The 11,995-nt window shown below is 62.1% G+C and overlaps 1 protein-coding gene across 2 annotated transcripts in view; it reads right to left on the bottom strand.

The window, feature by feature from the left end:
- Positions 1-8,884, bottom strand: part of PLCB3 (phospholipase C beta 3) — a 15,420-nt gene extending 6,536 nt beyond the window's left edge. Inside the window, exons 1-15 of one of the 2 annotated variants that reach the window (XM_040466183.1) lie at positions 8,655-8,884; positions 6,080-6,157; positions 5,747-5,815; positions 5,525-5,665; positions 5,204-5,283; positions 5,066-5,119; positions 4,901-4,976; positions 4,697-4,797; positions 4,013-4,179; positions 3,781-3,927; positions 2,615-2,855; positions 2,353-2,437; positions 2,089-2,275; positions 1,088-1,293; positions 76-172 (exon numbers count right to left, since the gene is read on the bottom strand). In XM_040466183.1, coding sequence (XP_040322117.1) covers positions 76-172; positions 1,088-1,293; positions 2,089-2,275; positions 2,353-2,437; positions 2,615-2,855; positions 3,781-3,927; positions 4,013-4,179; positions 4,697-4,797; positions 4,901-4,976; positions 5,066-5,119; positions 5,204-5,283; positions 5,525-5,665; positions 5,747-5,815; positions 6,080-6,157; positions 8,655-8,753 — 1,828 coding nt within the window. In that variant the 5' untranslated portion in view covers positions 8,754-8,884. The remainder of the gene's footprint in view (positions 1-75; positions 173-1,087; positions 1,294-2,088; positions 2,276-2,352; positions 2,438-2,614; positions 2,856-3,780; positions 3,928-4,012; positions 4,180-4,696; positions 4,798-4,900; positions 4,977-5,065; positions 5,120-5,203; positions 5,284-5,524; positions 5,666-5,746; positions 5,816-6,079; positions 6,158-8,654) is intronic. The other variant, XM_040466184.1, reaches the window with a different exon arrangement.
- Between the last annotated feature and the right edge of the window lie 3,111 nt (positions 8,885-11,995).

Raw genomic sequence — 11,995 nt, 5'->3', positions numbered from 1 at the left:
GGGGGGGCGGGGGAAGGGGTCAGGTCTGGAGAGGCTGGGCTGGCTCCTACTCCCACCATCTCCCACCCCACTCACTTCGAGCAGCCTCAAAGGACTTGAACTTGACAGGCTCGATGTAGTTGACGAGTGTTGACATCTCCTCAGTGGCATTGACTTCACTGCTGGCAGTGCCCTGTGGCCGCCAAAGACAGGGTCGGCAGGGCCATGCCCCCCAGCCATCAGCTGGAAGTTGCCTCATCTGCCCCCTGCCAGGAGGGAGGTCCTGACCCTCTGCCCGCCTCTGCAATTGCACTGCCCAGTGGCTCTCAGCAAGGGCCCCAGCCGCTCCGTGGACCGTCAGTCCTGGTCCCATCTGCCCCACAGGCTTCTCTCTGGAGCCTTGGCGACGTGCCCTGGGCCCCACCTTCCTCCTTTGCCTCCTGCCTCCCTGATCCTTGGAAGCTGGCACTCGTCACCCAACCCCAGGGACTCGGTTATTCACGTGCAGACGAGCCATTATTTCCAACTACCACCTTGCCATCTCCTCTCTCGGGTGACCCACCAAGAGCCTTGAACTTGACACCCTCAATGCTGAGCTTGGCCACGCCTGCACACACCCGCACACACCCTTCCCCACTCTGGTCCCCTCCCAAATCTGACCTCAGGATCCACCTTTCCTGTCACCGCGGCTCCTCTCGGAACTCAACACTCCCTTGTCTTACACTGCCCCTTCCTGCACTCTCCAGTCCTGCCACAGGACCTTTGTACACACGCGTACGTACGTGATGTTCCTCTTCCTCAGGTCTAATCGCCTAACCTCCCCGCCCAGGTCAGTCTCTCCTTCTTCCCCCCAGTTCTGCCCCCTAACTCACCCTCCCCCGGCCCAGTCATGAGCATAACTTCACACTTGCTTCCGTGCCTATGTACCTATGACCCCCTCCTCCCCCCATCCCCCCACACACCCTGGGAACTCCAAGAGAACAGGGATAACATCTGATCATGGTCAGACCCAGTACACAGTGCTGTGTCTGGCACACAGTAGGTGTTCAGCAAACGCTTGGGGAATTAAAACACGCTGCGTCTGCCTCTTCCCGCCTGTGGGACTGACCTCATCTGAGGTCGGCTTTTTGGGATCTGCCTGTTCCTCCTCTTCCTCGTCTTCCTCCTCATCCTCACGGTCGGCAGATCCAAGAGCATCAGGGCCCCGCTGTAGCCCCTCCTCGCCCAGAGACTTCCGAGGCTCCAGGCTGGGCTTCTCAAGGCCCAGCTCTTCCCCATTGCTCAGGCCCAGGCAGCTGTCAGAGCTGGGGGACCCTGCAGAAAACAGGGCCACAGGGGTCCTCAAACATAGACACTCAGGAGCCACGAGGGGCTGTGTGTGGAGGCGACTCAGTGGGGAGGTCAGGGGGTGATCTCAGGGCAGCGTGGCTAGGGGTAGGAGCAGAAGCCAAGAGTAGTGCATAGGGGTCACGGATCAAAGGTCAGGGTCCAGAGTCCTATCCATCAGAGAGAGAGGTAGCGTGGCTCAGAAGCCAGGAACTGAGATACAGGTGCCTTGGCAGCAGGGGTAAAGGATGACACAGTGGGATTCCCAAGTCAGGCGTCAATCAGAGCCATACCCAACGAGGTGGCTCAGTGAGGTGAGCGGTCGGGGTCACATGCCCAGGGGACTTCGATAAAGTGAGAGGTCAAGGGTTAGCTAAAATCATAACCAAGGGGTAGACGGACTCAGTGGGGGTCACAGAAGAGGGACTGGAGGTCTGAGGGCCACACCCGAAGCATGAGGAGGTAGTTCATGGAGGTCAGAGGCCAGAGGTCAGAATTCAGGGTCATAATCTGGTTAACAGGAGGGCTCTGCGAGGTGGGAAACTGAGGTTGAGGGGTCAGAAATCGGATGGAACCAAATCCAGCTGGGCTATAGTTCAGTGAAGTCAGTGCGTGCCCGGGGACAGGGGTCAGAGGTCCCATCATCAGCTGCGTGGCAGTAAGAGACCCCGCGGGGAGGGAGGTCAGGCCGGGAGCCGCAGGAGCGTCACTGGGGAGGTGGAACTCAGTGAGGTTAAGAGTTCAGGGTCAGGATCGGGGGTGAAGGCCGGGCAGGGGCCATACCGAGCTGAGATGAGGAGGGCTCGGTGGCGGCAGAGCTCTCGCTCAGGGCCGAGTTGCTCTGCTCCAGCGGCCGCTTGCGAATGGAGCTGTTGGGGACACCAGTGCTGGGCTGGTGTCGCTTCTTGTTCTTCACCAGGATGCGGCCCATCAGGTCCTGGGGGCTGGGCAGGGGGACGCCTGGGGCCAGCTGGCGGGCACAAACAGGTCAGGGCCTGCAGGGGCGCCCTCACCCCCACGCCCTGCCCCAGGGCCAAGCCCTCATACCGGGTACTTGTCCAGTGGGTCGATGAGCAGCGCGTCCCCGAAGATCGAACGACAGTACTCGGCCATCTTGGCCTGCTGCTTTGCCCTGTGGGGCCAAGGTCAAAGGTCAGAAGTTCCTGGACGGGGTGGGGTGAAGCTGACTTCAGTCCCCAGGGGAGACCAAAGGCCCTCGGGGTCAGAGGGTCACAGGAACAAAGAGTGCCCTGGTGGGATGGCTGTCTTGGGCCGATCGGGGGGATCCCCGGGTCAGGGGCCCACTCACGAGTCCACGTGGTTCTCGAAGGAGAGGATGACAGGGTAGGGCGAGGTCTTGAAGGCGGTTTCCGCAATGGCCTCCAGCACGTCTCGCAGCGGCACCTCGGTGGTCATGGTGAAGCCGTGGGTGATAAAGGGCTCCTCCTCCGGGGGCCGCCCTTTCCACACGTCCAGCTCCACGCAGCGGCAGCCCCAGAGCAGTGCCTGCCGGTACATCTCCACCGACGACGTCCCAGCCAGCTGCCCCGCTGGCGGCCAGGCTCCATCACCACAGCCGCCCGGCCAGCCGGGGTCCTCACCCTCCTCCCCAGGCCCGCCACGGCCCCTTAATCAGCCATGCTGGAGACGCAGAGGCCCCCGCGGCGGCCCGGCCCGGCCCGGCCCTGGCACGCTGTCTGGCCAGCCCTCCATCACTCCTTAATTCACTGTGGAACCAGCATCATCTCTCCTAAAATCCCCCAGGGCGGGGCCCACGTCCTGCCACCCAGCCCCTGGCATCCATCCAAACCGGGCAGAGTCAGCATCGAGCAGGGCTGGCTGATGGCTGGTTCCTTCGCCGGGGCTCATCCTCTCTCAGATAAACATCCCCCTCCTATCTACTGGCCTCAAGTAGAGAGTTGTCCCCAACACCCCACGGCCCTTCATTTCCCTTTCCTCCTTTCACTGCCTGCCGCCGCCCTGGAATAGCCTCCATCACCTCCTGCCCGGGGAGGCCCCTCGCTGCCTCCCATGCAATCTCTGCAGAGCACCTGCTCCCTTTATTGGGCCTCATCGCCTCCCCTGAATAACAGCCTCCGAAAAGCCCTTCCCCGCCACTTAGGATAAATCCAAATGCCTCCGGTGCCCTGGTCTAGCCCTGCCTCCTTCTCTCACTCCCTCTCACCTCTACCTGCCCCAGCAGCCATCCCGCCTCCGGCCTCCTTCCTTCCGAAGCCCACCACACGGTGACCTGCGCCCAGCCTCAGTGTCCCTTCGCGGGCCAGCCCTTCCCCAGCAAAGGCTCCTGGGCCATCTGGGAAATGTGCCCATGCAGGGAAGCCCCGCTGCCCTGGGGTAGGCTGCCCGTTCCCTGCCTGCATCCCTAGGACGGGTCACCTCCAAATGAGGGAGGTGACGTGAGGGGCATCCATGACGGATGCCACCGCTCCAGCTGCCCGAGGGTGGCTCACTCACCTGTGAGATAGGTGTTGTGTGAGGAGTTGATGAAGTAGGCGCTTAGCGGCTGGGTCATGTCTGCGCTCAGATCCAGGGCCTCCAAGGGCAGGATTCCATTCTCCTCACCCCCCAGGTAGCGGCTGAAGCCCTCCATGGACATCTGGTCTGGGGGATGGGTGGGCTCAGCCGGGTCGGTTGGGGCGCCTCCTGCTGCCAGCCCCCAACTCCGACTGGCTCCCCTCCAGCTCACCTCGTTCCAGGAACTGCTGGTTGGGCTCATACTTCTCAATGAGCAGCCGGGCCTGGGAGGGCCGCAGGGGTGGATACAGCACTTCGTTGAGCCTCGGGTCCCGTTGCTTCTGGTTGATGAAGTCCATGAGCTGCTCCAGCGTCAGGTATGGCTTGCCCTTGGCGCCTCTAAAGGGGGTAGGAAGCTGAGTCAGGCTAGAGCCTCCACAGCCCCTGCTCCAGGCCCTCGCCCCGGGAGAAGAGGAGAGTTCTGGGCCTGGCTCTAGCACCTGCTGATTGGGACTTGGGCAAACGGCTGTGCCCCCTGGGCCTCAGTTTTCCCATCCACCCTCCTCACCACCAGGTGCCGGCATTGACATTAGCAAGGGCTTTGGAGGCCACAGAGTGTTTGGCCCGCTATGCCTGCTTCCCAACTTCAGCCCCAGTCTTCACTCGCTGTGTGAGCTCAGGCAAAGTCCCACAGCACATCGAAGCCCCTCGGTCCCCAGCCCCGGGCACAGGCTGATGAAAGTAACCCCAGCCAAGGATCAGCACAGAGCAGTTCACGGCACAGCCTCGGCCCCAGCCCTGGCGCACGGGGACCCCCGGCCGTGCCACTTCCCCTGGCTGTGCCGGAAAGAAGGAATGCCAGCAGAGGCCAGACACAGCGCTCTGGGGGCTGGGAGGTGGGCCCAGCCCTGCTCACATCTCCAGCAGGATCTTGTCAATGTCTGGCCGCAGACACAGCTTATTTAGGAACCGCTCGAAGATTTCCAAGGAGAACTCGTCGGGCCGGATGGACTCACTCTGGGGACCAGAAGCGTGGGGTGAGAACCCAAGAGGCAGCGAGCCCCAAGAGACCAGACACCCTCCGTGACATCCTCCGTTGCTCCTGTCCCGGCCTCCTCACCCGGTTGAAATTGAGGCCACAGGATTCCAGCGCAGTCTCGACGCGCTTCTTATCTGCTGAGAACATCTTCAGGATGCTGAGCAGGTGAGAGGGGTCAGGGTCAGTGGGGGCAAAGGTCACTAAGGTGGGGGCAGGAGAGAAGGTGCTGAGGCAAGGGGTACTCACTTCTTCACTGGGATCCGTCCATCCTGGTTCACCTGCAGCTTCAGCTTGGTGTATCTGGGGAGGCAGGCAGAAGGGTCATGCCTTGGGTGTGGCCACCTGAACCCACGACACGCCCCCCCAGGCAGGCCCGGGACTCACGCTTTTCTCAGAAAGGTGTTCCGGGAGGCGTTCTGAGCCAGGATGTTCATAGCCAGCTTGAACAGCTCCTCGGTCCAGACCTGAGGGGTCAGGAGACAGGGTGGGGGGGGGGGGTGAGTGAACGGGGAACAGAGGGGTTGGCCCAGCCCCAGCCCACACCCAGAACCAGGTACGTCCATAGCGAAGTGCTTAAATACTGCCTTGTCAGAGGCTGATTAGAAATAGGGGTAGAGAACAGCCTAGGACACAATGGATGCTCACTAAGTGATGGCTGACTCAGCAGTGAGGCTCCCCAGGGCCGACCCTTTGGCCCCAGCCCACCTTGGCTGTGTCATCCTGCACGGCCATGAAGTTCAAGAACGTTGTATTCACCGGGTCTGGCCCGGCCACCACTGTCATCAACTTCTCCTCCAGCCGGGTGTCAGGGCCTCCAAAGCCCAGCACCTCTCGGATCTTGGGGTCCTGAGTAGTTGAAAGCCAAGGGTAAAGAGGGGTCCCCCCAAGGCCTCGCTCCCACCCTCGGTCCGGGACCCCATCACTCACCTTGGGCAGGCGGGCATAACGGCCCGTCCGCGTGTCCCTGATGGAACTGATGTCCAGGGTGTCCACCTCCTGGGGAAACCAGATGCCAGAGTAGGTCTGAGAGGCTATGGGGCGGGAGCCAGGGGCCCCCAAGATCTGCCCCCTGAGCCAGGGAGTGGCTACCCCCTGCTGTAGCCCCAGCCTCAGCCCCCGCCCTTAGCACTTCCTGCCCAGAGAGCCGTGGGAGAGGTCAGCCAACAGCTGGGCCCCACCCTCCTGGGTGGGTAGGAGGGATTCAAGGGTCGGGGCCAGGGGTCCTAGACCTGAGCAAGTTGTACCAGTGCCCACCCTCACCATGTTGGGTCCTGTCCAGTACAGGAAGAAGCCATTGGGGTCCACACGCAGGGTCACCAGGTTCCGACTGGAAGCCTCCTGGGGACGGGACGGGAAAGCAGGGGTCAGTGAGTGAGGGCTGTGGCCCAGGCTTGATCCCTGGACTCCCTCCGGCCATCCACCCCAGTGCTCCTGCCACTGAGTGAAAACGAAGCCTCATCCAGCCCACAGGTCCTTTGCGGTTCCCTACGGTTCTTGGATAAAGCTCACGCGATCGTCCCTGGCGTGACATTTGGGGTCCTAATGCCCCTCCCGCCCTCACCTGTATCCTACTCTAAGACTCAGTCACAGGGACCACGGACTCCCTTTCCGGTCCTCCAGCTTTTCCACTGTTGCTCCTCTGCTAGGATATCCTCTCCTTCCTTCTCTACCCATGAAATCTGACCCCCCCTCCCCAGGCCCCAACCCTGGGCTCAATTTCCTCAGAGGGTCTGACAGCTCCCTAGTGGTCCGAGGCCCCTGGAGCCCCCTGCAGAATATTTACGGAATGAAAGCAGAGGGTCTGGAAGTGTGACTTCCACAGCTTTTGTGTCCCTCAGGGCCTCATGACAACCAGTCAGCCCCTACATCTGCCTCAAAGCCCATGACCACCCCCCCCAACCCTGCACCCAACTGGAGTCTCACAGTCTTGTGGCTCCCCCTACCTTACAGCACACAGACTGAGTCCCCCCAGAAGGGGACTCACCCTGCCCTTGGGACTAGATGGTGAATTCTGTCTTCCCTTCCCTCAAACAGCCCTGCAGCTGGCAGAAGGACAAGGAAGGATACGCCAGCTCCATTTTCTGAGGAGGATCTGGTCCCTGGCACACTCCCAGGGCCACCCTTGTGCGACTCAGGCCAGGACGAGCAGCCAGAGCTGGGGGGAGGGTCATCCAGACCAAGTGGCCCTCTGTGAGCTCACTCAGTCCTCCTAACAACCTTATGAAGTCCGTGCTATCCTACTTCCCATTTAACGGATGAGGATTCCGAGGCACAGGGAGGCTAGGTGCTTGCTTAAGGTCAAAAGGAGGTGCTAGGACCTGCTCGCAGGCAGTATGGCTCCAGAGTCCCATGGCCTAGGCAGCAAGGAAGCAGGACTCCTGCTAGGCTCTCGGCTCGTGGCCTCAGCTGCCACCCCATTATGGGGACCGGAGTTAGTCTCTACTTTCCAGACTCAGTTTCCTTTTCTGGAGAATGGATCTGCAACCAGCCCCGCCCATCTCTTTTCTTACAAAGGACAGGAGGCCTTGGAACTTTAGGGATGCGGGGACCTCCCCGCCTCACTGTGCTGACGCCCATCCTCAGCCCCTCTCTGGGGTTCCCAACCTTGCCCTGGGGCTCAGGTCCCCCAGTAGTGTGAGGAGAGGGGAGTTCTGTGGGTACCGACCCCAGGGCCTTCCCCTGCCCCTTCCCTGGTGTCTGGCCTTCAAAAACAGTCCAGGCCCCCTGCTCTTCAGCCCCAAGTCCCAGTCAGCAACCCCCACCCCACCCCCAGGGCCCTCTCCCAGTTCCCACTTCCTTATTTGGGTTTATCACACTGGAAGGAAAAGGAGAAACTTTTCCCTTGCGCGAGACTGGGGGGAGGGGTCTCCTCTGGTCCCTGGAGTTCCCAGGCACCCCTCTAAGGCACACCTGCTGCCTCAGGCCACGCCCCCAGCCCCTCCCCCCAGCTCCCACGCCTACCCGCCCCACCCAGCCGGAAAGGAGCTCAGAGTCTTCCAGGCCTCTGGCCTGACTGGGAAGGAGCAGCGGGGAGGCTCAGGCAGGCGGGGTGGAGGCCCTGGGGAAGGAGGGGCCCAGGGGGCAGAGGAGGGGGCGGCGTAAAAACGAGGGTGGGGCGCAGGAAGGGGCGGGGAGCTGCAGGTGGGGGCCGGGGCCTCTAGGAAGCACCAGGGGCAGGGGCGGTAGAAAGGGGGGCCAGGATTTATTGGGTTTCAAAGTCCCTGATGCTAAGAAGTGGAGAGCAAAGTTCCCCAGGAGTGGAGGAACTTGGGGGGCAAAGACTCCACTAGGGGGTGACTTGGTGCTCTCTCCTGAGCCTTGAGCTGGGATGGGCTCCTGAAGCAGGGCAAAAGGGTGCAGCAAGAATAGGGTGAAAAAGTGATGAATGGAGAACAATGTTCAGGCTAGGGTACTAGGAAGAATGGGGGTGCGCTGAGCCAGATTGGGGACCAGGGTCCTCCAGCCAGAGTCTAGTGCTGGGCAATGGTCTGGGGACCAGGCCGGGGTTGGGGGAACCAGAATTAGACCGGGAGGGAGGGGTGGAAAGAGCGAGTGAAAAGGGGGGTCCGGGATTCATTGGGGTTCAAGGTCTCCGGGCCAAGGAGTGGAAATCCAAATTTTCCACAGCTGAAGGGATTGGGGGTGGGGTTGGGGGCCAAAGTCTTCATTACGGGCACGACTGGGGACTCAAGTTTCCGGAGCACAAGCGAGACTGGCTTGGGGGGGGGGGGGGCACCGTGGCCAGCCCAGGCTCGGGTGGGGGTCCCCGGCATCTGACTGAGTTTCAGCGAGGGAGTCCCAGGATCTGGGTGGAACAGGGGGCCCCCGCGCTTACCTCGTCCCATTTGATGAACTTACTCCCGCGCCGCAGGGTCTCTACCACGGTGGGCGGCTCCAGCTGCAGCGCGTGGACGCCGGGCCTGGCGCCCGCCATGGCCCGGCCGGGGGCGAGTCGGGGACCCACGGAGCCCCGACGGGGACCGACGGCGCCGCTGCTCCGTCCGCGTGCTCCCGCACGGCCCGCTCCGGCCCCGCGGCGTCAGCGCCCGCCCGCCCGCCAGTCTGTCCCGGACAGACCAGAGAATCGGCGGGGCCCGGGTGGGGCGGGGCGGGGGCGGGGCCGCTTTGGCCCCGCCCCTCCCTGGCGCGTCGGGCCCGCCCGCCCCGCGTCCGCGGCTCCCCCTGGCGGTCGGGGCGGCGACTGCAGCCAGGGGGGGATGGGGCAGGGACATACCTGGACCCCGGCACTTCGCGGGGGGGTGCTCTTCCGGACTTGCTTGGGGTTGGAGGAGAGCGCTTGGCGCCAGGGCGATTGTTAGGGGTACAGCCAGAGAGACTGGGTGTAGAGGGCGGTACTGAAGACCGAGAGGGTTCAGCCCGCTAAGGTTTCGGAGGGGCGGGGACGAGGGTACTACTGGAGGGCCAGACATGGGCCTGGGGCGCCTTGCCCCCACCACACTCCAGCAGCACTTAGCTGAATGCAGGAAAAGCCACTCCCACCCCACCCCCTCTGCCCTCACTTCGCCTCGCCCCCCCCTTCCCACCCCTGCTGCAGCTCGGTCTCCCCCTCCCTGGGAGCACTTAGCCAGCTAATGGGCCTCCTGCCGGCTGGCGCCCCTCCCCCGTCCCTAGCCCGGGGAGGCCGGGCGCCTGCCGCCTCCTTTAAGGACCTAAGCATCCCGGCCTTCCAGAGTGAGCCCTAGAATAGCCCCCTCGTTCTGCAGACCCCCATGACGGAACCTGGAGCCCGTTGGGCTTCCTACGGAACACTGTGTCGCTTGCCCAAAGGGTTCAGAAGCCTCGTGGGTGTCCACGAACAAGGGGGGTTGAGGAGGGGCTCCGCAGTGCCTGGCCTACAGCAGGTGCCCTGAAATCTGCGCTCCAGAGATGGGAGGGGGGGAAGGCGCATGGGCACCAGGATAGGTGGGGGCTGCAGCCCCTCCCGCAGGGCTTGGCTGGGGGGGCTCCTGCCTGGGGGCCCCTGTGGGAGCCCCCCCAATACAGAGGCAGTAGCAGCAGTAGGTTTAAAGTAGAACTCATCCAGAGGGGCCAGCCAAGTCACCTAGAAACCCAGAAAGAGACTGGAGCTGGTTCTAGGGGAGGAGGGGGCAGTCAAGGAGGAGCGGGCCCTGCAGGCCCCTTCGCCCCAGGCTCTCAGGCCTCCGAGGGGAGCCCTGCCTGGCACTGGCCATTCCCCAAATCCCCACCTTGTTGGACACCAACTCTAACCTAACGAATCTCCCTGCCTTTGGTAGAGGCCCTGTGGGGTGTGATTATTATCTCCATTTGAGGCCCAGAGAGGGGAAGAGACTTGCCCAAGGACACAGCTTTGTAGGAGGATTTGAGCCCTCTAACTCCAAGGCTGGCTCATCCTGCTTCCACTCCTTGCCCTTCAGGAGACCCAGAAAGGAGGACAGGACTTGTGATCCTCTTGTCCTCTCTCACAAGAGCAGCAGGGTCATATCCTTCAGAGATCCGGAGACCACTGGCTCTCATTGGGCAGAGCCCTGCAGGGTGGAGAGTGGCCTTTGCTCCCACAGGCTTAGGTTCAAGTCTACCAACAAAACTCAGTCCTTCTGTGCCTCGGTCACCTTGCCCAGAAGCTGGAGGTTGTCAGAGGATGAATAAGCAAATGGGTACAAAATGACCCCGAGCCACAGGCCACTGGACATCTGAGGAGTGGCTAGCAGACCGTGGGGGTATCAGGGAGGAAGAGGAGAGGGCACAGATCAGCCCTGGGGCAGGGGGCCTGCCGGCCAATGGCAGGGCTAGCAGGGCCTAGAGGCAGGCCCTGAGCGTAGGGGCCTGAGCTGTGGGTCCTAGGCCTTGGGCAGGAATACTTCGTAGAAATGCTGGGCAGCGGCTCCTTGGAAAACAGGATGGGAGACTGTTTCCCAAGCCTGAGCCTCTCCTCTCTCCCCCCACCACCGTCATGTCTCCCGAGGCTAGGGCAGCCCCATTAAAGGACTCCTTCCTCCTGGACACTTTCTTCCAGTCCTGGTGATGGTAATAGGGTTTCTCGGCAAGCAGTAATGGTGGAAGGAAGGCAGTCTTTCCGCCTCTACCCTCGATTAAGGGAGCGGTTGTGGCCCACGGGACCCTCTCCAGGGCTTCTGGTCCAAGGAGGCACTGAAAGGAGCCTTAGCTGCACTCTGGTGGCCAGGGTGGGGGGGGTGCTGGAACCCCAGGTGGGGTGGGGCTGGGGAGGCCACAGTCTGAGGCTGGCAGGATAAGGAGGAGCAGCATACTCCAGTCCCGGGAGGATTCAGGCAGGAGAGCAAGGGCTGAGATGTGGGCCTTCAGCGCTGAGCTCTCAGCCCCCAACCACCGGAGGTTGGTAGAATCAGCCCTCTTGAAGAGGCTCAGAGCCGGTAAGTGACTTGCCTGTGGCCTCTCAGCGTGCTGGGCAAAGCTCGGATTTGAACCCGCTTCTTCCACTCCCAGGTTCTGTGCAGGGCAGCCCAGCTTCCACCTCTGCACTGACCGTTCTCAGGATAGGTGGCCATGGGGAAGGACTGAACATGGTAGAGATGTCATAGAAAGTAGAGAGAGGGAGAGTTGGGAAGAGCATCGTCAGCTCCTCCCCACCCTGCCCAGAGAACCCCCAGGGGTACCGTGAAATTTGGACATGACAGGAGGCCTCCCTCAGGGGAGGAGGGATAGGAGAGTCATCACTCAGGGTCACAGCCTCTAGGAGGCAGAGCTGGGGCTGGTACCCAGATCTTTATGGACTGTAGGCTCCACTGCCACAGCAAGTTATGGTACGCATATCCCCACTCGTAACTCTGAGCACCCCTAAGGCCTGAATCAATGCTCTAGTTCAGAAAGAGCCGACCTGCCCTGGTAGGGTGAGGTGGGGTGTGGTGGGGAACTTGGACTTGGGTAAATTGGCTCAGAGCCAGAGGCCGGGCCAGGGATGGGGCTCCTGGTGGAAAGGCTGGGTCCTGCCTAATCTGCAAGGGTAAGGGTTAGCCCTCCACCAGCTCTCCAGGCTGGATGAAGGGAGGATAAGGCCAGGACAAGGGCTGGGGAGGGAGGTGAGCCCATTCTACCTGCCCTGGAATGAGCCCTGTGAGCCTGCCCTCAAACCCAGGGCCCTCAAGGAGAAGCCCGCCTTGCTATTCCCCCCAGCACACACACACACACACACACACACACACACACACACACACACAC

Source organism: Herpailurus yagouaroundi, unplaced genomic scaffold, assembly GCF_014898765.1.
Source record: "Herpailurus yagouaroundi ecotype Mexico unplaced genomic scaffold, PumYag 569, whole genome shotgun sequence".
NCBI lineage: Eukaryota > Metazoa > Chordata > Mammalia > Carnivora > Felidae > Herpailurus > Herpailurus yagouaroundi.
The sequence above is the reverse complement of the archived record's forward strand: the minus strand, read 5'-3'. Positions and strand labels throughout refer to the sequence as shown.